The following is a 25,791-nucleotide window of genomic DNA, read 5'->3' as shown; positions in this document are numbered from 1 at the left end:
ATATACTAAAAATACAAATATTAGCCAGGCATGGTGGTGCGAGCCTGTAATCCCAGTTACTCAGGAGGCTAAGGCAGGAGGATTGCTTGAGCCCAAGGAACGGAGGTTGCAGTGAGGCAAGATGGTGCCACTGCACTCCAGCCTGGGCGACAGAGTGAGACCCGGTCTCAAAAAAAAAAGAGAGAGATAATACAGGGAAACCTCATGTTATCCTTTATTCAGTTTGCCCCAATTGGTAACACATGGCAAAACCACAGTACAATACTGCAACCAGAATACTGCCACTGATGTGTTTCCAGACACAAGAAGGGCTCATGCTGCCCCTCTATAACCACAGGCCCTTCCTTCCCACCAGACCCAGACCCTTCCTGAGCTCCCAGAAACCACTAATCTGCTCTCCATTTCTATAATTTTATCATTTCATGGTGTTATGCAGGACAACTGGATATCCACAAGCAAAAGAATGAAACTGGACAGCTACCTCATACCATATACAGAAACTAAACTCAAAATAGATTTTAAAAACCTAAATGTAAGAGCTAGAACAATAATACTCTTAGAAGAAAACACAGGGCCAGGCCCAGTGGCTCACACCTGTAATCCCAGCACTTTGGAAGGCCGAGGCGGGCAGATCACTTGAGGTCAGGAGTTCAAGACTAGCCTGGCCAACATGGAGAAACCCTGTCTCTACTAAAAATACAAAAAGTAGACGGGCATGGTGGCAGGCACCTGTAATCCCAGCTACTTGGAAGGCTGAGGCAGGAGAATCGTCTGAACCCGAGAGGTGGAGGCTGCAGTGAACCAAGATCACACCTCTGCACTCCAGCCTGGGCAACAGAGCAAGACTCTGTCTCAAAAAAAAAAGAAAACACAAGTGCAAGTCCCTGTGATCTTGAATCCAGCAATGGTTTCTTAGATATGAGCATACGACCTAAAGTCCATGCAACCTAGGAAAAAATAAACTGTGTTTCACAAAAATTTAAAACCCACACCTACTTCAAAGGACATCATCAAGAAAATGGGTCTAGTATCCAGAATATACACAGAATACTTACAACTCAATAATAAAAAGATGGATAGACAACTCAATTAAAATGGAGACAAAAGGCCAGGCATGGTGACTCATGCCTGTAATCCTAGCACTGTGGGAGGCAGAGGCAGGAAGATCGTTTGAGCCCAGGAGTTCAAGACCAGTCTAGGCAACAAAGCGAGACCCCGTCTCCACAAAAATTAAAAAAAAAAAACTCTTAATAGCCGGGTATGGTGGTATGTGCCTGTGTTCCCAACTACATGAGAGGCTGAAGCAGGAGGATTCCTCGAGCCCAGGAGGTCAAGGCTTTGGTGAGTTATGACTGCACCACTGCACTCCAGCCTGGGTGACAGAGTGAGACCCTGTCTAAAAAATACATATATGTGTGTAGGGGCACATCTATATACATGTGTGTGTATGTGTGTGTGTATCTATATATCTATATATAGACAAAGTATTTGAATGGACGCTTCTCCAAAGAAGTTATACAAATATCCAATAAGCACATGGAAAGACGTTCAACATCATTAGTCATTAGAAAAATGCAAATGGAAACCACAATGAGACACCACTCCATACCTGCTGGGATGGCTATGAGCAAAGTCACAGAGGAAACAAGTGTCGTGAGGATGCAGGGAAATGGGAACCCTGGTGCACTGCTGGTGGGCATAGAAAATGGCGCAGCTGCTGTGGACAAGAGCTGGGCAGTTCCTCAAAACATGAAACACAGAGTAACATATGATCCAGCAATTCCACTCAGTTCCTCAAAACATGAAACATGGAGTAACATATGATCCAGCAATTCTGCTCAGTTCCTCAAAACATGAAACATGGAGTAACATATGATCCAGCAATTCTGCTCCCAGGCGTACATCCCAGAGAAATGCAAACCTCTGTCCACACAAACACTTGCATGCAAATGTTCATAACCATATTATTCACAAAGTAGAATCACCGAAAAGCAGAAACCACCCAAAATTCAACCATCAAAAGAAATGACGTACTGACATACGCCTCAACATGGATGAAGCGTAATGCCAAGTGAAAGAAGGCAGTCGGCCGGGTGCGGTGGCTCAAGCCTGTAATCCCAGCACTTTGGGAGGCCAAGACGGGCGGATCACAAGGTCAGGAGATCGAGACCATCCTGGCTGACACGGTGAAACCCCGTCTCTACTAAAAAATACAAAAAAAAAAAAAAACTAGCCGGGCGCGGTAGCGGGCGCCTGTAGTCCCAGCTACTCGGGAGGCTGAGGCAGGAGAATGGCGCAAACCCGGGAGGCGGAGCTTGCAGTGAGCTGAGATCCGGCCACTGCACTCCGGTCTGGGCGACGGAGCGAGACTCCGCCTCAAAAAAAAAAAAAAAAAAAAAAAAAAGAAGAAGGCAGCCATAAAAGACCACTCATCGGATGACAGCATTGAGATGAAATGTCCCAGAACAGGCAAATCCAGAGACAGAAAGTAGATCAGAGGTCACCAGGGGTTGGGGGAGACGGGAAGGAGTGACTGCTTAATGGTACGGGACTTTTTGCAGTGAATGTTCTAGAATGAACGGTGATGGTTGCACAACACTGTAAATATATTAAAAACCGCTGAATTGTATACTCTAAAAGAGTGAATTTTCTGACATGTAAAAGAGATCTCAGATTTTAAAATTCAACTCACATATACAATGTTCTGCTACTTAAAGTGAGGCCCACCTGACACAGGTGCTGAAACCATTTGCGGACCCTTGTCCAGCGGATCTGCTGTCTCCGAAGAGACACTCGGAAATGGCTGCCCTCCCCCAGGGACACGGAGATGGGGACAAGTCCCCCCTTAATGAAGGGAAATCAGAGGATATCATTTAAGAGGTGGCCAGTTTAGAGTTTCACGAATAACATTTATTGACCACATTCATAACAGAATCTCACCCACATTCATATGAACTTCGCTACAATCAAGAATCACCTGATGAGAAATAATTTGGGTTGAATCCTGGGTGTGGATTCTGTTCTATGAGAAAACAGCGGCTGTCACAGACGCCTCCTGATTGGAGGACTCTCGTTAAAGATCTTGATTGTGACATATTTTTGTGATATTCTTGACAGTAGCTGAAGATTCCAACTTCAAATGCCAAAAAACTGGCTGGAAAGCAAAGAGAGAGACAGTTACGAGGACCCGGCCCCAGGCTGAGACCAGCTGCCCTCAGCATGCCCTTGGGGAACCTCCAGGAGTGGAAGGCAGAGGCACCCCACAGTGCACAGGGCTGGAGGAATCCCAGGCAGGGAAGCGGTGCAGGGATGAGGGGTGGGGTGCAGTCCTGGCCACATCACTTTCCAGCTGTGGGACCGGGGCAAGGCATTCCACCCTCTGAGTGCCCACTCCTTCTGAAAAGGGATGATAATGCTGGCTTTGCAGAACTGTAAAGGGAACAGGTGAAATGAAGGCAGGTCTCGCCCTGCTCTTGGGGGCTCCCTGCCGAGAGATCCTAAGTCCACTCTCTCCCCCCACCCCCGGCTGCTGAAGCACATCTCTCCAGGCCAGCAGACCAGCAGCCGAGGCTTCTCCTGAGATAAACTGGGTGTGTGGCTTGCGGCACCTCACAGGGCACCCACACATCCCAGCCGGACAAGCTGTGCCCTCCCCTGGGATGCTGGTTGGTGCCTGCCCCGCTGCCCTGGGAGCTTGGCTCAGAAGCGGACACCTGCTATGGAAGCGTACGAACCACCAACACCACAGAGTGAGTGGTTCCTGGGTCTTTCTAGACAAGCTGTTGATAAGGACAAGAAAAGATGGGAGTCTCCAAGTGCCAGGATTCGGGGGCTGGAAAAACAGGAAGCTGCACCGACATGCAGGTGGGTCTCCACCTGGACTGCACTTCTGGGGAGCTTCAAAACAAAAGCATGCCGAGGCCCTCCCCAGAACAGTTACTCCAAATCTCTAGATGAAGCCCGGGCATCTTTCTCTTTTTCTTCCCCTCTCCTTCCTTCCGTTCCTTCCATCTTACCAGGTTATTTGAGCTTGAGGCCAGGGTTCAGCAATTCCCTTTTGGGTCCCCTGACCATCCACTTAACATTGATCCTTTAAAATTGTTTCTTAAATTTCTTTTAGAGATAAGATCTTGCTCTGTTGCCCAGGCTGGAGTGTACTGACACAATCAGCTCACTGCAACTGCAAACTCCTGGGCTCAAGCAATCTTTCCACCTCATTCTCCCAAGTAGCTGGGACCACAGCACCACACTCAGCTAATTTTTTTATTTTGTATGGAGATGGGGTCTTGCTATATTGCCCAAGCTGGTCTTGAGCTTCTGGGCTCAACTGATCCTCCCACCTTGGGCTCAAGCAATCTTCCCACCTCATTCTCCCAAGTAGCTGGGACCACAGCATTACACCCAGCTAATTTTTAAATTTTGTATGGAGATGGGGTCTTGCTATGTTGCCCAAGCTTGTCTTGAACTCCTGGGCTCAAGTGATCCTCCCACTTTAGCCTCCCAAAGTGCTGGGATCCAGGTGTAGGCCACCACACCTTGCCCATCCTTTAAGGCTGGGATGCAGGTGTGGGCTACAGCACCCGGCCTCGCCCATCCTGAAGGCCAAGTGTTCTTCTTTGCTCCTCCCAGTGTTTGACAAAGAAGTCAAACAAAATGTGATCAAGTTGCCAAACATAAAAAGAAAGATAAATCCGCAAGGAAAATGACAAAGAAGGAAAGCCCTCACTGTTGCCCAGGTACTGCTCATGCTCGGAGACCACGCAGAGCTCACTGTACCCGCTCCCAGCCCCCTTCCCCATGCATGGCCTGGAAAGGCTGGCGCCCAGGCCCACAAGGGACCCGTACCTGATGCACATCACAGCCTCGACTGTGACTGCCCAGGGAGCGGGAGGTAATGTCCAACTCTACGAGAACGGATAACCCAAAAAACAGGGGAGGGACTCCCACTCCCAGCCGTGGCAGAGTAACCAAGACCGGGCTAAGCTCCTGCTGTGAACAACTAGAAAATAGGGCAGGACACCTGGCAGCTATCTGCAGACACTACACATTTTGAATCTTCCTCTTCCAATTGCGTGGAGGAGACAAGGAGCAAACAAGTAAATGCATGTAAATTCGATTGTGTGTGCACGTTTGTTCACAGGTCTCCTCGTCCATGCAGTGTGATGCAGGCCTCCAGGCAGGAAGGAGCTGCACTGGGCAATGATGGGAAGGAGGAGGGGAAGGGAGGCTTTGTGGAGGAGCCACTGCCTAGGCCGAGAGTAAATGGGGAGGAGGAAGCCCTGCTGTGGCCTGGGGAGTGGCCCTGGAGGCTTCCTGGGGGAGGGATCCCAGCAGAAAGCCATGGCTGTGAGTAGCAAGAGTGCCAGGGGCAAAACTCGAAGCCTGGGTGAGGGTAGGGACCAGAGACCAGGGAAAGGGGCTTTCTAGTATGGAGCCTGGGGGCTGGGGTTCAAGCTGGGTACAGGCAGGAGGTCCCCATACCTGAGGGGGTGCTCAGGGCTTGGAGGCTGGAGGGCGAGTGGCTGTTAAGATGTACCATCAACCCCAACATAACAATGGAAATGTATGGAAACTGGGACCCGTGTCCTTCTGGGAGTAGGGCCATTTTAGAACTTGGGAACAGAGAAGGGGTGGAAGTGCCCCACGAGGCCCCCGCCGCCCCCAGGCTGCCCTGGCATCTCTAGGTGAGGCGCGGCAGAGCCTGCACTGTGCAGAGCGCCACAGGACACACTCACAGCGCCCCGCCTCGGCCGCCTGTCAAGTTAACCCCTGGCCCCCAGCTCTCCCATGGTCACCAAGCATCCCTCAGGTGGACATCACCATGCCAGGGCCACCCGCTGTCCCCCATTCCCCACCTGCTCACCGAATGGCCACAGTGACCCTCGAGATGGCCCGGAGGAGGGTCAGGAGGGCAAGGCGCAGCAGACACACTGCGGGAGCGGGTAGCTCGTCCTGGTCGGGGGCCCGGAGCTGCTGGCACTTGGGCAGCAGGCGCGCGTCACCGCAGATCCGCCAGCAGTTGTGCCAGGAGCATGCATCCAGCGGGGGTGCTAGGCACAGAAAAGGTGGGATGAGGACAGGGCGTGTTCCCCAGGACTCTGTGAGCCACAAGGAGGCTGCAACACCAGCCCCAGAGCCTCTGGGAAATGGGGACTTCCAGGGCCCAGCCACAGCCCCGGGGTGGGGACACTGATCCGGAGCTCACGAGATAAAGGCCATCTTGCAGGTTTATGATTTCCTGGGTAACACCGGCCTTGGGGCTGTTTTTCAAGAGGCTTTCTCTTTTAGAAGTCTAACTAGGACTTGCTTCCAAAGCATCTTTTTTGGAGCAGGAGTGGGTGGTGAAGATCAGAGGAACCACAATGGATAATGACTGGAGCCGAGTGACGGGCACGTGGGGCTGATTTAAGCCAATCTCCACTTCGGGGAGTATTTGAAATTTTCCATAATAAAATTTTAAGGAAAGCCACAAGCACAGACGGAATTCCGGCATTTCCATTTCCTTGACGCTCTTCAGCACTTTCCACACGGGGTCTGGTCAGCACGTGACCCTCCGGATACTAGAGTTTGTTTTCAGTTTTTATTACACTGTTCATATGCTACTAATATAAAATATATACTAATTATATTAATGTAAATATCATAAATACACTTTCCTTATGAAAAATTATGGCACAAAAACATAGAGGAGAAGAGCATCTAAGTCTGTCTTTACAAGAAAAAAATGTAAGATCAGAAATGTGAACTTTCTTGTTAAAATGGAAATCAGTCAGATTTGAGGCCAAAGAAAATGTCTCACAGTTTTAAATCACTCCCTACTTGAGGCCAAAGGGGAGAACGATCATAATTCTCTTGGCAGCAATGAGACCTGCTCTCTTAATTCTGCTGGGAAATCTTCTGGCGTGAATGGGTTTGAGGCTTGAAACATTACTTATATAAGTCACTTAAACTGCAGAGCAATGATTGGAGTAAAAATTAATGCTGTTTTTATTTTAAGTATCAGATACCAGATGATGCATGTCAACTACGCTTTTAGCTTTTCTTAAAAGATGCAAAGTTTTCAAAGCCAAAAATATTTAATAAAAATAAACCCAAAAATGTGTGATTATACGGTTCGAAGAGCCATAAGAGGTGAGCGGTTCGTTGGTGATTATTTGTTTCCCAAGCATTCCCCGACCCCTGCCTCTGGGGGTCCCATTCAAATCACTCACCTTTTCCAGGGACCCCAACCCCATTCATAGATTTACTCATTCACACATTCCACCAAAGCAAACCCACTGCAAAGAGTCGGCGCACCAAGGGAAGGACGTGATGCCAGCCCAGAAAACACAGACACGACAGCCCTTCGCATCGGGAAACACCTTCAAGATCAAGTCCAGCCCACTCCTTTTAGAGACAAAGAAAGTCATGGTGGGGGTGGAGGTCCTGATCTCCCCATATACTATGTCATGAGAGCAGAAATACACATATGTGCCAGGTCACAGACAGATCAATCTACACATCAGGTCACAGACACACAAATACATAAATATACTTAACTACGAATACATAAGGGGACTGCAAAAAGTTTGTAGAAGATGGAATTAAAAAATAAAAATGAGGCCGGGCGCGGTGGCTCAAGCCTGTAATCCCAGCACTTTGGGAGGCCAAGACGGGTGGATCACGAGGTCAGGAGATCGAGACCATCCTGGCTAACATGGTGAAACCCCGTCTCTACTAAAAAAATGCAAAAAAACTAGCCGGGCAAGGTGGCGGGCGCCTGTAGTCCCAGCTACTTGGGAGGCTGAGGCAGGAGAATGGCGTAAACCCAGGAGGCGGAGCTTGCAGTGAGCCGAGATCCGGCCACTGCACTCCAGCCTGGGCGACAGAGCGAGACTCCGTCTCAAAAAAAATAAATAAATAAATAAAAATAAAAATAGGCCAGGCACAGTGGCTCAAGCCTGTTATCCCAGCACTTTGGAAGGCTAAGGCAGGTGGATCACCTGAGGTCAGGAGTTCAAGACCAGCCTGGCAGACGGTGAAACCCCATCTCTAACAAAAATACAAAAATCAGCTGAGTGTGGTGGTACGCTCCTATAGTCCCAGCTACTCAGGAGGCTGAGGCAGGAGAATCGCTCGAACCCAGGAGGTGGAGGTTGCAGTGAGCCGAGATCACGCCATTGCACTCCAGCCTGGATGACAGAATGATACTCTATCCCAAAACAAAATAAAAATAAAAAAATAAAAAATATCAAGTTTGTTTCTCAACATAAGCTCCACAAGGTCAAGACACTTTTGTCCGTGATGACACCAGCCGTTTAGTCCATCTTGAAAGAGCTGAGGGTCCTGGGAATTTAAACACATCAATACAGTCTTTTATTACATTATTAACTGAAGAAAATGGGTGCCCTTTAAAGATTTTTTAAGATTAGAAAACAAAGAAGACAGAAAGAGCCAAATCAGGACTGTAATTTGGCTGTAAGGTGGATGCCTAATAATTTCCCGTCAAAACTCTCACAAAGTTGCCCTCGTTTGACAAGAGGAATGAGCGGGAGCCTTGCTGTGGTAGAGAGGGATGCTGGTGGAGCTTTCCAGAGTGTTTTTCTGCTAGAGCTTTGGCTAACTTCCTCAAAACACTCCCATAATAAGCAGATGTTGGCCGGTGGTTCATGCCTGTAACCCCAGCACTTTGGGAGGCCAAGGTGGGTGGATTACCTGAGGTCAGGAGTTCGAGACCAGCCTGACCAACATGGTGAAACCCCGTCTCTACTAAAAATACAAAAATTAGCCAGGGGTGGTGGTGCATGCCTGTAATCCCAGCTACGCGGGAGGCTGAGGAAGGAGAATCACTTGAACCCAGGAGGCAGAAGTTGTGGTGAGCCCAGATTGTGCCACTGCACTCTAGCCTGGGTGACAGAGCGAGACTACATCTCAGTCAATCAATCAGTCAATAAGCAGATGTTATCATTCTTTGGTCCTCCAGAAAGTCAACCAGCAAAATGCCTTGAGCATCCCAAAAAACTGTTGCCATGACCTTTACTCTTGTCCCATCCACTCTTACCATGATGAGACCATGTTCAGCCCTCGACAGCCATTGCTTTGGTTGTGCTTTGTCTTCAGGATGGTACTGGTGAAGCCCTGTTTCATCTCCTGCTACAATTCTTCAAAGAAATGTTTTAGGATCTTGATCCCACTTCTTTAAAATGTCCACTGAAAGCTCTGTTCTTGTCTGCAGCTGATCTGAACACAATGGGTTTGGTGCCCTCAGCGTGGAAGCTTTGCTCAACTTTGATTCTGCAGTCAGAACTGTGTAAGCTGAGCCAGTTGAGATGTCTGTGATGTTGGCTAGTGTTTCTGCTGGTAATCCTCAGTCCTCTTTATTTGGGGCATGAACAAGATGAATGTTTTTTCTCACAAACTGATGTGGATGGGCTGGCGCTGCAGGCTGCACCTTCAACATCACCTCATCCCTTCTTACATGAGTCACTCATCTGGAAACTGCTGTTCTGTGGTGCATTGTCACCATAAACTTGTCATAAAGTATCAATGACTTTACCATTGTTCCACCCAAACTTCACCGTAAAGATGATGTTTGTTCTGGCTTCAATTTTAGCAGAATTCATGTCGCTCTGACAGGGACTCTTTTTAAACTGATGTCTTCTCCTTCTCAGCACCTCAAACTAGATCCTGTTCAGGTATGTTATAATAAGTTCATATGAGTTTAGTTTGGTGCAAAGAAAATTGAAATCCATACATTGTTTCATTGCTTTTTTTATTATATGCATTTTCTTTTTCTTTTCTTTTTTTCTTTTTTTTTTTTTTTGGAGACAGAGTCTTACTCTGTTGCCCAGGCTGGAGTGCAATGGTGTGATCTCAGCTCACTGCAACCTCTGCCTCCCGGGTTCAAGCAATTCTCATGCCTCAGCCTCCCAAGTAGCTGGGACTACAGACATGTGCCACCACGCCCAGCTAACTTTTTGTATTTTAGTAGAGATAAGGTTTCACTATGTTGCCCAGGCTGGTCTCAAACTCCTGAACTCAGGCAATTCAGTCTCCTCAGCCTCCCAAAGTGCTGGGATTACAGGCGTGAGCCACTGCACCTGGTATATTCTATGCATTTCCCATAAACTTTTTCAAGGCCCCTCATATGAATACATATTGTATTGTGAATACATGAATGTGAGTATACACTATGACTATCATGAACATGTGAATGTATATACACCAGGTCACAAATGTGTGAATGTATGAGCATACCATGTAATGAATAGACACGCAAGTTTTGTGCTTTGAATATACAATGTGCCATGAATCTATGAATGTATGAGTATATAATAGGATATATATAGGAATATGTACTACGTCATAAATATATATACACACACATACTAGGTCATAAATTATAGAAGATTAGAGCTTGATAAAACCACTTTAGGTCTCATCTAAGCCCAGCCTGGGAGTTGGCTTCATCCGGAGAGCCGCTGCTGGCAGATGGGTAGGGTCTGCCTGTAGAGCAGAGGTTTCTCTGGGCTCCCTGGGGGAAGGTAGTGGGTGACCAGGGATGGCTGTTGAGCAGGGGAGGGGAAGCCATGTGCATGTCACTGTTACACTGTGGGCAGGTGTCTGGGGATGAGAGGTTCCCCCACACACACACCATGATGCTCACGAACCCCACCTTTCTGGGGAGGGGGATGACATGAGACGCACGCACACTGGAGTTACCTTGGATGCCTTTCAAACTCTCCTGCCTCCTGACCATCTAAAAGACAAGAATGGAGGCAAGCAGTCAGCCTGGTGACCCTCCAAGGGGGAGAGCCTGGTGATTGGGACTCCAAACCTCCAGGAGGGGTGCTGGCTGCCTCAAGATAAAAGCCCTGGGCTCCTCCTTATGAGGCCTGCGGGCTCTTTTCTCTGAGGACAGCCTGCCACCCAATGATGGAAAACCAGCAACTGGAAGTCAGGGGGAAGGAAGGAAGCTCTTGTCTACCACCCAGGACACGGAGAAAGCAGGGGAGTGAGAGGCCCGGGGGCTAGGAAGAGGCCTGCTGCCGCTGCCCAGACTAGCGCCGTGCAGACAGCCAGCAAGAGCAGAGAGGACAGGCCATCTGGTGGTGGTCCATCCTGGGCACCCTCCTTCTCACCTCCCTCTATGCAGCCAGGGTCAGAAGAGAGAGTCAGAGGAGGGGCCGGGCCAGGGAAGGGAGGTGGTGTGAGAAGGAGTTGGCAGGGAGGTGAGAGAGGTCGAGGAGAATGCAGAGTGGGAGGAAGAGAGGCAGGAAAGCAGCAGCAGCAGCAGTGAGGGCCAGAACAATCACGCCTCTGCAGAGAGCAGCGTGGCCCCGCCCTTCCAGTGCCAACTGGGAGACTGAGCCGGCCTCCCTGACCCACATCTGCCCTCTGTGCTCCCAAGCCCATGGCCACAACTGCCAGGGAATCTTCTCTGGACACCAGCAGAGGCCTCTGTGGGAGCAGAGCCCAGGTACCCCTCTTCCCCTTCTTCCTCCCATCTCCCCTTTTCCCGGCCCCCACCTCACTCTTCAGTCCTCACTGCAGTGTGCGCCTCCTCCTTACCTGCTGCTGAGACCTCAGAGCCTGGGGCACCCAGTAGGGCATCACTGCCTGGTCCCTAGGCATCGGGAGGCGGCCCCCAAAGCGATGGCATAGGCAGGGGCACATCTTGGTGGTTTGGGGGATATAAAACTGAACCATCTTTTGACTCTAACAGAGAGGATAGGAGGAGAAGATTGAGAAAGGGATGGAGCCACTCCTGCCCCCAGCGACTCCCTGATGGAGCCATTCCCCAGAAGACTCCTGGCTCGGTCTTAGTATCAGGGCAGGCCCTGGAGAGCTGTTCCCACTCACAAGCACACCCAACCAACCACTCCAGATGAGGGACTGTGGTCTACCGTCCACAACATGCCCACTGTTGGGAGACACGGGGCCTCCGTGGCTCACCTGGCTTCCCTACCCCCATCTGCACCTGTGCCCTGGCAGAGCACGCAGGTTGGTATTGGGAGACCTGGCTCTGTCCTGGCCTGGTGGTCTCCAGCTGGGGCCCTTGGGCACGACACTTAGCATCCCTGTGCCTCGGCGCTCTCAGCTATGAAGAGGGCTCTGCTGGCATCTCAACAAAGTCTATCAGGTTCTAAAATAGACAGCCTTTGATGCGGCAATTCCACTTGCAGGAATGTTTCCTATGAGGATGCTTTCACATCTGCAAAGTTACTATGCACAGAAATATTCGCTGCACCATTATCAGGAGTGAGTGGACAGCCTGAATGTCTTTCCGTAAGAGACAATAAATGACAGACAACGGGCAATAGGGTATAGGCAGCCTTGGGAAGAATGCCAGGCTCTTTTTAACAACCAGCTCTCTTGGGAACTAGTAGAGAGAGAACTGAGTCACTACCATAAGGACAGCACCAATCCATCCAGGAGGGACCTGCCCCCATGACCCAAATACCTCCAACACTGGGGATCCCTAGCTGCAACACTGGAGATCACATTTTATCATGAGGTTTAAGGGGACAGACACCTAAACTACAGCAACAACTAATCTTTGACAAAGGTATAAAGGCGGGTCAGTAGAGAAAATACAGCCCTTACGATAGATGGTGCTAGAAAAATTAGACTATCATATGCAAACAAACCCAATTCAAGGCTGGGCACAGTGGCTCATGCCTGTAATCCCAGCACTTTGGGAGGCTGGGGTGGGCGGATCACCTGAGATCATGAATTCAAGATCAGCCTGGCCAACATGGTGAAACCCTGTCTCTACTAAAAATACAAAAAATTAGCCAGGCGTGGTGGTGTGTGCTTGTAGTCCCAGCTACTTGGGAGGCTGAGGCAGAAGAATCGCTTGAATCTGGGAGGTGGAGGTAGAAGTAGAAACAACCTAAATGTCCTTCTGGGTGAGTGAATAAACTGTGATCTATTCATATAATGCAGCGTTACTCAGTAATAAAAAGAATGACCAAGATCATGCCCCTGCACTCCAGCCTGGGCGAAACAGCAAGGCTCCATCTCCAAAAAAAAAAAAATTCAATCCATACCTCACACTATATACAAAAATTAACTCAAAACGGATCACAGAAATAAACATAAAATTATAAAACTTCTAAAAGAAAACATAAGAAAAAACCTTTTCTGACCTCTGGCTCAGCAAAGATCTGTTAGCTACGACACCTGAAGCATGATCCACTGCTGTGCTGGGGATAGGCACACCTAGGCAAGATCCAGAAAACATGGAATTGAAGTTTTACCAAAAGGTAAAACTTCTCTCTCTGAAAGATACTGATAAGAGAATAAAAAGACAAGCCAGGTCAGGCGTGGTGGCTTGCACCCTGATCCCAGCACACTGGGAGGCTGACACAGGTGGATCACTTGAGCCCAGGAGTTTGAGACCAGCCAGGGCAACAAAGTGAGACCTCATCTCCATAAAAAATAAACAAAATTAGCCTTGTATGGTGGTGCACACCTGTGGTCCCAGTTACTTGAAGGGCTGAGGCGGGAGGATTGCTTGAGCTGGGGAGTTCAAGTTTGTAGTGAGCCAAGATTGTGCACTCCATTCTGGGCAACAGAGTGAGACCCAGTCTCAGAAAAGAAAAAAAAAAGACAGGCCAAAGACATGGAAAGATAAAAACTGAATCTCAGATCAATATGTTGTATCTAGAATATATAAATAACTATCAAAACTCAGTAATTTAAAAAAGCAATTCTTATAAAGGGGCAAAACAATTAAACAGATGCTTCATCGAGTAAGACATCAGATGTCAAAAGCACATGAAGAGATCCTTGACATCACCAATTATGACGGGTATACAAATTAAAACTATAATGAGATAGACACCTATTAAGACGGCTCAAATTAAAAAGATCAGCCAAACCAAGTGTTGGTGACAATGTGGAGGAATTGGAACTGTAGATACTGCTGGTAGAAATGTAAAATGGTGGCAAACAGTCAACAGACTTCTTTTTTAAAGTTAAGTATACACCTACCATATGATTCAGGAATTCCACTCCTTGGTATTTACCCAAGAAGAATGAAGGCATATGTGCATACAAAGCCTTATACACAAATGTTCATAGCAGCTTTGTGTGTAACACATAAGAAGTAGAAACAACCCACATGTCCTTCTGGGTGAATGAATAAACTGTGGTCTATTCATATAATGCAGCATTACTCAATAATAAAAAGAATGACTATTGATGCCCATGATTACATAGAAGAATCTCAAAATAATTATGCTAAGTGAAAGAAGCCAGACGAAAGAGTACACAGTCTATGACCTCATTTATATAAAATTCTCAGAAATGCAAATTAACCTACAGTGACAGAAAGCAGGTCAGTGTTTGCCTGGGGATGGCAGGGTACAGAATGTTGGGTACAGTTACAAAGGAGCCCACAGACATGGTTAAGGGTTGTGTATATGCTCATTATCTTGACGGTGGTGGTGGGTTCAGAGGGGAATACCTATGGCAAGACTGACCACATGGTACATTTTCCACACGTGCAGTTTATCATATGCCAATCAAACCTCTAAAAGTCTAGTTTTTAGAAAAAACTATTTAAACATCACAGATCCTTTTATAGTTCATAAGTCTGATAATTGGGCACTCAGGCACATGTGTGACGTGTGCCTCCCTCAGGCCTTGCTACGATGTCAGCACATTACCCATCTGACATGAAAATAAATAAATAATCTCAAACTGTCTCCCTGAAATGTTAAAATATCCATTCATATAATACTTCTAATTCTGAGGGGTGACCGGTCCCCTGACATTCACCCTGGACCCTAGGTGAAGACCTCCTGGTTCAAGTCACCTACCTGCTTTCGGGGTCTCAGGGACAGAGGGACCCCATAAGGCAGTGCTGCTTCCACCCTGGGCACAGGTAGGCGGCCCCCGAATCTGGTCTGGCACTCACAGCAGATGGCCCAGGGGCCAGGGTCCATCTGAGTAAGATCCAGAAACGACAGAACTGAGTTTGATGCTGCATTTGCAGGGATACAGGAGGCTCTCAGGCACAGTAAATACGTGCTCAGGAAGATGGTGTCCGGGGGCAGGGTCCCTGGCTCCTACTGTAGCTTGGAAAGAGGCAGGCTACCGTGGCTTGCCCTGAGGCCTCCAAGGTCATTTGGAGGGGGATCTGCCAGAGCTTGCAAACCAGGTGCGCTGGGATTCTCGGCCACTTACTGCCATGCTACAGTGAGCAAGTCTCGTGGTCCCCTCTGAAAATGGGGATGTACAAGCAGCTTTAGAGCTTATGGGCACATGAGTACTGCCTTTATGGCCATCTGTCTCACTCTGGTCTGCAAAAGCTTCCACATCCATCCCATGTGACCTTTGCAACACCCTCAGGCAGGAAAGGGGCTGCCATCACCTCCAGGGGCAGACGGAGAAGCTGATGCCCAGAGCAGGTACATTAGGTGGCCTCCTGAACTCTGAGGTGTTGACGGCCTGGCAGGTGTTCTGGAGGCCCAGGGATAGCTCCCGCAACCACACTTTTGTGTTTGGAGCCTTCTCTCACGGGATGCAGCTTCTGGACCCACATTCTCTGCTCTCCTCACCCCACAGGGGCATGTTGGGGTCAGGGCCAAGTGGCTGAGGATTTGCTTTCCTTACCGAATGACCTGGGAGGCACACTTCTTTCTTGTAGGTTTGAAATGTGCTATTCCTAGAAAAGAAGAACAGAAAAGCTTAGGGTTTGTGTAAACTAGGGGGCAGGGATGCTAGGGCATAGGCCTGGGCCTGCCTTCTCAGAACTGACTCTTAACAATAAAGCCCAGGGGTGGCGGGGACAGGGGAGGATCCTCTGAGCCCAAGAAGAGTGAGAGGGTGATATCAGAAGCAGGTGTATGCTTGCTCACACGTTAATATCTAGGGGTTCCTGGGGGCTGGCTGTCGTGGAATCTTACATTCCCAAGCCAACCAACTTCAGGCTGACTCCAGCTAAACTTGTGCTTGGACCATCAGAAAAGACGGGAGCATTCCAACCTGGTGAGAACTTTCCTAGACATGGAGCTGCCAATCACATCACCTATGATGGTTTGTCAGACACCCCCAACTTCCTGAAATACTGAAGGAAAACATCGTCAAACTGTCCATTAACGAACCTCCTTCCACTATAAAAACCCAGGCGCTTTGTCTCTGGGATGACAAAGCATTTGGGGTTACACAGCCCGTGTTACTCTTCCCTGTTCCACCCCACAATAAACTGCTTGAACGTTGACCGATAAAGCGTCTCCAGTGGGTGCAAAGCCCTGCTTCCCTGACAGCGGTGGGTCAAAGTGCTTTGTAGTGTGGAAACCGTAACAGTGATACAAGTGTTTTCAGGTTTCATTGTCATAATAACCGTTGTTATTAGTGCTGTTTTTTGTTAGAGTAATAGATTCAAGCATCAACTCTCCCAGCTAATGCTTGAAAACAGAAGATAGAGGCACTGCCCTCCACACCATCCAAGGCCCTTCTGGTAAAGACAGCACTGCTATATTCCTGGGAGGGGAGGGGGTCCATACCCATCTCAGGTAGTTCAGGTGGGCCCAACTCACCACTGCCCAGCCTTCCAGGCTGGGGAAAAAAGAAACTCCTTTCTGTTGAGGTTGATAATCTGATAACATGTAAACCTCAGGAGGTCCCGATGATCATCTTGCCTCCATAAGGGAAGCCAGCAAAAAGGAAGGAAGCTGAGAAATGGAGAGAAACCTTCCAGGACCATGGTCAGTGCGTACCTGGACACATCCATGCCTGAAGGCCTACTTCTGATATTTTCAGTTATGTGGAACCACCAGTTGCGTTTCTGTGCTTATGCCAATGTAAGTGAGGTTCCTGTGGGTGGCGGTCAAGAGTTCTGCCTACGTACAGGTAATGCAGCAATGCCGGGCCCGGAACTCACAGACGCGGTGTCGGGTGCCCGCGGGCAGGATTCAGGACGCACTTGCCTGCCTTCCTGCGCGCTGGGTGTGTCAACCTGCAGAGCCCGACGCACCCCGCGCCCGGATCCCCGTCAGCAGCGCCCGAGGCCGCTCCAGTGGCCTCATGATGATGGTGACAACGCCGCGGGGGCAGTGGGGACCGGCTCGCACGCGTATGGCTTCTTATGGCTGACGCGCCCTTTCACACACACATCGTCCGCAGGCCCTGACGCCCCGGCTCCCGCCTTTCCCTCCTGTACCAGCCGGAACCCAGCCCGAGCGCTACCCAAACTTCAACATCAAACCCTCTGAGGAGCCCAACAGTCCCCGCGCGCCCGCTAGTCCCGCTGACTGGCCCGCGCCCAGCCAATCAAAAATGGCCTTCTAGGTATGTGAACTTAGCTGGCGGCTGATTGGTCCCTCGCGCAGAGACGCGGGGTCAGCGGGTCAGAGCGGGGCTGTGTAGGGCTGCTGTTCACGCTGGGGTAGGTTCTGCAGACCCCGGCCGCTGGAGCCACTCATCATTTCCGACTGATGGGCCGGAGGGGCCACCGGCCGCACCAGCCAGGGCCTCGGTCCCCTGCAAGGAGAGAAAGAGGTGGGAGCAGCCCGCGCGGGGCCCTGCGTCTTGCATAGGCGCTTATGGTAAAGGCATTCCTTTATAGATAAAGGAGTTGGCGCTGGATCGCTGCGTCCTCAGGTGGGGCTCGAATCGTGACTTGTAGAGAAATAGGTTTTTTTATTAAAAAAAAAAAAACAACAGGCCGGGCGCGGTGGCTCAAGCCTGTAATCCCAGCACTTTGGGAGGCCGAGACGGGCGGATCACGAGGTCAGGAGATCGAGACCATCCTGGCTAACCCGGTGAAACCCCGTCTCTACTCAAAAATACAAAAAAAAAAAAAACTAGCCGGGCGAGGTGGCGGGCGCCTATAGTCCCAGCTACTCCGGAGGCTGAGGCAGGAGAATGGCGTAAACCCGGGAGGCGGAGCTTGCAGTGAGCTGAGATCCGGCCACTGCACTCCAGCCTGGGCGACAGAGCGAGACTCCGTCTCAAATACAACAACAACAACAACAGCAACCTGAGGTTTAAAGGCCGCGGAATTGGAAGCAGTCGTCACCCGGTGGCCTGGGCGTGCAAGCGCCGAAGCTCTGGCTGGTCATTAGCCTTCCCACCCCACCCGCTCTTTTCGCTTGAACACGTGTACTTTGCGCAGTTGCTGACATGGAGACAGGACGCATAAAATATTAATGTCTTAATATTTTAGTAAAACCCAGTGCTCTCTGCCTCTCTAATTATCTTAAGTTATTGCTAGTTCCAATGTGTATTTCTTGGAAACGATTGGGTATACCCTCACTTTTCAGTATTTTCATGCAGACTCTGATGTTCTGGATTAATATTTGTATTTGCCCAAACCATCACGAGCACCTCTAACCCTGATGGGCGATACTTCAGTGTGCTGCGTTCTAGCCACAGAGCAAACAGGGTGCTCCCGGGCACTGCCCTCTGGGATTTCTTGGCTTATTTAATCATTAAGATCATTACCTATGAGCAGGACTGAGTTTCCAGCCAGCACATACACACATCCTCTCCTGGCCAGCATCCATACTGATTAGGCAGTGCCCCTACCATACCAGCTGCTTAATATTTCAGATACCCCACCCCGTGTGTGTGTGTGTGTGTGTGTGTGTAAATCATGTTGTCGCTGCCCTCTTTGTAGCTAATGACAAAATTATCCAAGAGTCTCACTATTAGCCTAGCACTTTATTTACGCCTGTCTCATTTCTGCCCACTTTGGAGCACTCGGCTTCTCTGCTGTCTGTTTTCCTCCTGAGCACACTGAAACATTGCTGTACCACAGCAAGGCATAGAAGACAGGCTCATGCTCCCCTGGACGCTCAGGCCTTCACCTCTGGCACACTAGGTCTTGTCATTCCATGTCAAGAATGGCTCTTCACTGCTCTCACCCACCCAAGGATGGCTAAAATTAAAAGGCCTGACGATACCTAGTTTGTCAAGGATGTCGCAGCTGGAACCCTCATACATTGCTCATAAAATTGATACAACCACACTGGCAAACTGGCAGTATTTATAAAACCTAAACATATGAATATCCAATGACCAACTAATTCCTCACCTCACCCAAGAGAAATGAGAGCTTACGCATACCAGAAGACATTAACAAAACTACCCACAGCAGCTTTCTTCCTGATGGCCCCAAACTGGAAATGACCCAGATGTCCATCCATAGGAGAAAAGATTTTAAAAAGGAAGTGTGGCATGTTCACAGAGAGGAGATTTTGTGCAACAATGGAAAAGGGCACCCACAACCACAACCCACAACAATGTGGATGAAGCGCACAATGAAGTCAGACCCCAGAAGGTGCAGAAAATTCCACGTGTGTGACATTCAAAACCAGGAAAGCAAATCCATCATGACACAGGCTGGGGATGTGAAGGAGACTCCAGCCACCCTGGCCTGTGTTCTGAGTAACAAGGCCTAGATCCCAATCCTTGCTCTGCCTCTTACCAGAGACAGGTATCAGACAAGTTGCCTAACTTTTCTGAGCTTCAGTTTTGTGTGTAAAATAATGATAACCATAGAACCAAGTTTGAGAAGATCAGACATGAAAGAGCATGAAAAGTGCTTAAAAACCAGGGACTGGCATGGTAGCTCACATCTGTAATCCCAGCACTTTGGGAGGCCAAGGTGGGAAGATCACTGGAGCCCAGGAGTTCGAGACCAGCCTTGGCAACATAGTGAGACCTTGTCTCTGCAAAAAATTTAAAAATTAGGCATGGTGGCACATGCCTGTGGTCCCAGCTACTTGGGAAGTTGAGGTGGGAGGATCAGTTAAGCCCGGGGGGCTGAGGATGCAATGAGCCATGATTCCGTCCAGCCTGGGTGACAGGGCCAGACCTTGTCTCAAGGGGGAAAAAAAAAAAAAAAGGCCAGACACAGAGTCCAGCACACATCAGTTTGTGACGTGAGTGTGCTTCAGGCTGGAAGTTTGGCCACTACCACTGCCGGTTCTAGGCTTTTGTTTCCAAAACCCCCAAGTAGAGGGAAAGAGGAACAGAATGAGATCTCTGTGAACCCAAGGTAATGGGGACCCAAGTCGTGCCTACAGAACCTCCTTGATTCCAGGGAGAGAGTTGCAGGTTCCTCCCAGATCACACCTCCCTGGGCAGCCTATACCCAGACAGAAGCAGGGCGCCTGGGCACAGTTGTGTGGCTTCTTCACCAATCAAGGGTCCCTTGCCAAGAACCCAAGTGAGGCTTGCATTTCCTCCGTGCTCAGCTCACCCCATCATGCACCCCAGCCTGGGCCTTAGCCTGCTCCAAAGGAGCACCATGTGTGAGTTTACACAGGAGCGCCCTGGGCTAGCAGTGGCCCTGCAGAGAGGCCTGACACCTGAGCAGCAGGAGCCACCCCAGACCAGAGGGGACCATCAACCTGGCTAGACAGGGCAGAGAAGCAGTGGGCCACTGAGGCAAACAGCCTCACTTTCACCTGCTAATGGCTCTTTCCGGCTACAAGCATTGCTTGACCCATGTGTGGGGACAGCCCTCAGCAGTGACAGGGTGGGGTGAATGTTCCAGCCACTCCACTCTGCAGTCAGGACAACTTCAGGACGTGTTCTGCACTGGCTCCTGGCATCCCCCGCAGGACGGCTCCAGCCGCCTATGCCCTGACCTTCTTGGTCATGCCTATTGTTCCGCCTCCTGTCTTCCCATCCCACCTCCCCACCCACCACCTGTGTTTCCGGATCATCTGCCCAGTAAACCACTTGCAGATCCTCATCTCAAGGTCTATCCCCCGCTTAGGGGAACCCAGACAAAGACAGCCTCTGACTACGATGCTGCTGCATGGAAGGGCCTGTTCTGACTACTACGAAGCTCCATGTCAGCTGCATCTGTGCCACACACCAGCGACCAGAGCCAGGGCTGGTTCAGAGCTGAGAGCAGTGACCCTCCGAGACCTGGTGGGCAGAGGGAGATGTGTGCCAGGCGCTGGTGCAAGAGTCACTGGCTGGCTGCAGCAGCATGAGGCTCAGCAAGTGCTAGCAAGACCTTTAGAAGAAAACACCCTGTGTGGATGCCGGGAAATGAGCAGGAAGGAGAGCAGGAGTGGCCCTGCTGAGGTTTCCAAAACACCAGGAGGGCGGCAGGTGGCACATTCCCTTCCAGACGCTTACTTTCCGACTTGAAATTTCCTAGAGATGTAAAGCTCCCGTGGAGAGGGAAAAGGATTCGTCATCCACTGAAAACGAAGGCCTAATCCCACAGGGAAGAGCTGTCATTGACCCTCTGTCAGGATTTGAAGAGGCCAGGGGTAGGGGACAGAGTGGGGACACCTCTCTGTACCGTAGAGCTGGTCGCCAAGACAGCATCACATCCTCGGCCAGGTGCAGTGACTCGCCTGTAATCCCAGCACTTCAGGAGGCCACGGCAGGCAGATCACTTGAGGTCAGCAGTTTCAGATCAGCCTGGCCAACGTGGTGAAACCCTGTCTCTACTAAAAATAACAAAAATTAGCTGGGTGTGGTGGCAGGTGCCTGTAATCCCAGCTACTCAGGAGGCTGAGGCAGGAGAATCACTTGAACCCATGAAGCAGAGGTTGCAGTGAGCTGAGACCACACCACTGTACTCCAGCCTGGGCAATACAGCAAGACTCAGTCTTAAAAAAAAAAAAAAAAAAGCATCACATCCTTTAGGGAAAAAAAACAAGTGAGTTTTCAGCCCCTAAGGCCCTGTGGGTGGACGAGGAGCAAGGCAGACAGACATATCCTCCAGGAACAGCGCCGTCCTCAGTGCTGCCCCAGCCACGTGCAGAGCCGCACAGCCACACGGTGTCAGTGTGCAAAGCAGGGCCTGGGACAGGTCCACCAGACCTTGCACAGTGCTTCCCCCAGAGGTTTGACGGGGGAGGACGCCACTTCCACACATTTGTGCATTTCTCTCTCTCTAGCTTCACAGACGTTTCCACAAACGCACACAGCACTGCCAAACCAGAAAAGAACTGACAGTTTGTCATTTTCTTTCGGGTTGGCTTGTTATTCCAGGATAATCTTGCCTAATTCAACCCATGGCAGGCATAGAAAAGGAGTTCTGCAAACTCAAGTCTTGGGGATAAAGTAAAAATGTGGTTTTTAAACTGAAACCTAGGCTGGGTGTGGTGGCGCATGCCTGTAATCCCAGCTACTTAGGAGGCCGAGGCAGGAGAATTGCTTGAATCTGGGAGGCAGAGGTTGCAGTAAGCCCAGATCGCACCACTGCACTCCAGCCTGGGCGACGGAGCATGACTCCATCTCAAAAAAGTAAAAGGAAATGAAACCTAAATAAGAACTGTAATTTTAAAAAATCTTGGCTGGCTGTGGTGGCTCACGCCTGTAATCCCAGCACTTTGGGAGGCCGAGGTAGGTGGATCACTTGAAGTCAGGTGTTTGACACCAGCCTTGCCAACATGGTGAAACCCTTTCTCTACTAAAAATTTAAAAACCAGCCAGCATGGTGGCACGCATCTATAATCCCAGCTACTTGGTGTCTGAGGCACGAGAATCACTTGAACCCAGGAGACAGAGGATGCAGTGAGCCGAGATCATGCCATTGCACTCCAGCCTTGGCAACAGAGCAAGACTCTTGTCTCAAAAAAAAAGAAATGAAAATAATAAAAATCTCAGGCCTTTCACTGGAGACACTTTTGGGGTCTCTTTGAACAGTCCCTTCCCAGGCTGGATCCCGGAGTAATGAGGTCAAGATCACGCAGGTGCCTCTGACTTGTGTCTGTTTGTGTTTTGTGTTCACTGCCCCTTAATTATCTGTGTCATGTGACAGATGCCCACTACAGACGTTGTTCTGGGTGCCTCTGCTGGTTCCTAGAGGAACCCTTATCTGTTCCTCTAGGGGTCGCTGGCTTCATCATCTCCCCTTATTCTCACAGTCTCTCCAATCGTGGCAGTTTACACGTCTTCCAAGGGCCATCTGGGTCTTCCCTTACTTCATCTTTGTGCCGTCTGCTGAGGCAGACACAGCGTCATCATCCTCCTCCTCTTTGCTGTTACCACAGCAGCATGAAAAGGGGCATAGCCACGCAGAACAGCCACACTCTGAGTTTGCTAATTTCCAGATACCTCTGTTACCATGTCATCCTCCCATCCCCATCACATGGCACCGAGGACCCGCTATCCTAGCACTGTCTCTTGGAGTCCCCAACTCCACCCAGAGTTCATCACTTCCCAGGACTCTCACGACCCCACTTGGGTTCAGACCAGAATGCATGCAGCAGCCTTCTCAGTGGGCGTCTCCCACCTCCACCTTCCTTGCCTGAAGACCATTCTCAATGTGGAGCCTCCAGGGACTCCTGTGGGGCCCAGAGACAGCCACAGTCCTTGCTATGACCCACAGAGCACTGTGAGATCTGTGTCTAGCTACTACCAGCACACACATGCACCCAAACAAATGTGCGCACACACATGCATGCGCCCACATCACACACCCGCACACTGATGCATCCTCGCCCTGGTTCCTGCTCTGCCCTCATTTCCTACTGCATTCCTCCTCCTCGTTCCAGCCTCGATGCCCAGTGCTGCTTTCTTACACCACCATGGCCTTGCACCTGCTGCTCCCTCTGCCTGAATTGCTCTTCCCCAAGTGTCTCAGGGCTGCCTCACTGCATCTAGGTCTCTACTGTGTCATCTTCACAAGGAGGCCTTGACTGAGCTCCCTATTTAAGGTTCACACAACGGATGTGTCACCAAGAGTAGACTTTGGGCAAAGCAGGTTTACAGTTTTCAGATGATGATGATGGTGGTGGTGGTGATGGTGGTGGTGATGGTGATGGGATGGAGGTGATGGTGGTGGTGGTGACGATGGTGGTGATGGTGGTGATGGTGATGGGATGGAGGTGGTGGTGATGGTGATGATAGTGATGTGATGGTGGTGATGGGATGGTGATGATGACAGTGGTGGTAGTGATTATGGTTGTGGTGATTATGATGATGGTGATGGTAGTTAATACTGTGAAAGTTTCTTATGTGCCAGGTACTAGTCTGGATGCTCTCTGTATTTAACTCATTTACTCCTCACAGTAACCTATGAGGCAGGTTACTGTCACCATCTTACAGATGAGGAAACTTTAAAAATTACCTGTCTTGGGCAAGTGAAACTCACTAACGGACTTTTTTCTTAGTACCCAAACTGTGCTCCTAGGGACACTTGAGAGGCAAGAAGGATTTATTGGGCTGTTGTCAATTTTGGGAAAAGCTCCTGTACTCTCTGCAGAATTACCCGTCAGTTTCCAGCTCCCGGGACCAAGCTACTCACGCGTGCAGGGGCTTGTCCTGAGTCTCCCAAGCTCCCCACTCTGTCCCTGCACTTTTCCCTTTCACCTTCCAACTCCTTGTGTCTTCCTTCAGTCTCCCTTTGCCTCTCCTAATTCAAATTTTCTATCAAGGAATGTGCTAAAAGTCTTGGGGGTTTTTGGGTTTTTGTAGGTTTTTTTGTTTTGTTTTGTGTCTCGCTGTGTCACCCAGGCTGGAGCACAGTGATGCAATCATGGCTCACTGCAGCCTGGAACTCCTGGGTTCAAGAGATCCTCCCACCTCAGCCTCCCGAGTAGCTGGGACTACAGGCGCACTGTGCGGAAGTTTTGAACAGACCCGCTGCCAAACATGAAAGGCAGCTGAGCACACTGAGAGAGGCTGGACGTGTTTAGTCCCTAGGGAAGGGCAGACTAAACTCACGATGAGTTTTCACCACGCACCTCTCAGAATGGCTGAAATAAAGAACACAGGGCTGGGCGCGGTGGCTCACGCCTGTAATCCCAACACTTTAGGAGGCCGAGGTGGGCGGATCACGAGATCAGGAGTTCGAGACCAGCCTGACCAACATGGTGAAACCCCGTCTCTACTAAAACTGCAAAAAATCAGCCGGGCGTGGTGGCTTATGCCTGTAATCCCAGCTACTCGGGAGACTGAGGCAAGAGAATCACTTGAACCCAGGAGGCAGAGGTTGCAGTGAGCCGAGATCCTACCACTGCACTCCAGCCTGGGTGACAGAGCAAGACTCTGTCTCAAAAAAAAAGATACTGAGTACATCGTAAGGGATGGCGACGATGTGGCACAAGATGTGTCTGCTCTGGAGAATGTGGCAGTTTCTCTGATGCAGCATGTGCTTACCATGTGACACAGCAGTCCCACTTTTAGGTATTTAAAGGAATGAAAACTTAGGTCCACAGAAAAAATCCCACAGATGTTTATAGTGATTTTATTCATAAAGTCCAACTGGAAACTGCAAATATTCTTTCTGGGGACACAGATCCATTGTGGCGCCTCCACCCTGTGAATCCCGCTCTGCGGTCACACCGCGGATGGATCTCAGGGCATCGGGCCAAAGTCCCGCATTGTCAGCACAGTGCCGCGACCCACGGACGGGCAAACACTGGTCCGGGGGGGTGGGGAAACACGTCTTGCTTTTTTTTTAAGAGACAGGATGCCCCACCGTCACCCAGGCTGGAGTGCAGTGGCGCAGTCTCAGCCGACTGCAACCTCTGCCTCTCAGGTTCAAGCAGTTCTCCCACCTCAGTCTCCCAAGTAGCTGGGATTACAGGCGTGCGCCACCACACCCGGCTAATTTTTGTATTTTTTGGTAGAGACAGAGCTTCACCATGTTGGCCAGGCTGGTCTCAAATTCCTGACCTCAAGTGATCCCCCTGCCTCGGCCTCCCAAAATGCTGGGATTACAGGCGTGAGGCACCGCTCCCAGCCCAAATGTTTTTTAAAAGGAAGGAAAAAGGACAGCTCAACCCTTTCTCACAAAAGGGCAAAGGGCTGCTAGCTGGGCGTGTAAAATTGTGCGTTTCCCTGAAGTGTGTTCTCTGGAATCCTCTTCCCCAGAGA

General features: G+C 49.9%; 1 protein-coding gene across 1 annotated transcript; it reads right to left on the bottom strand.

The window, feature by feature from the left end:
* Positions 1-2,888: 2,888 nt before the first annotated feature.
* LOC105501896 (chromosome unknown open reading frame, human C16orf95) lies at positions 2,889-17,406 on the bottom strand. The gene is given in 8 exon segments (XM_011928030.1): positions 2,889-3,154; positions 5,864-6,050; positions 10,702-10,738; positions 11,551-11,697; positions 14,808-14,933; positions 15,604-15,655; positions 16,916-16,944; positions 16,947-17,406. Coding segments are annotated over 8 exon segments (669 nt in total). The 5' UTR covers positions 17,019-17,406; the 3' UTR covers positions 2,889-3,135.
* Between the last annotated feature and the right edge of the window lie 8,385 nt (positions 17,407-25,791).

Source organism: Colobus angolensis, unplaced genomic scaffold (genome assembly GCF_000951035.1).
Source record: "Colobus angolensis palliatus isolate OR3802 unplaced genomic scaffold, Cang.pa_1.0 Scaffold76, whole genome shotgun sequence".
In the NCBI taxonomy this organism is placed as follows: Eukaryota; Metazoa; Chordata; class Mammalia; order Primates; family Cercopithecidae; genus Colobus; species Colobus angolensis.
This window is presented reverse-complemented; position numbering and strand designations above follow the sequence as displayed.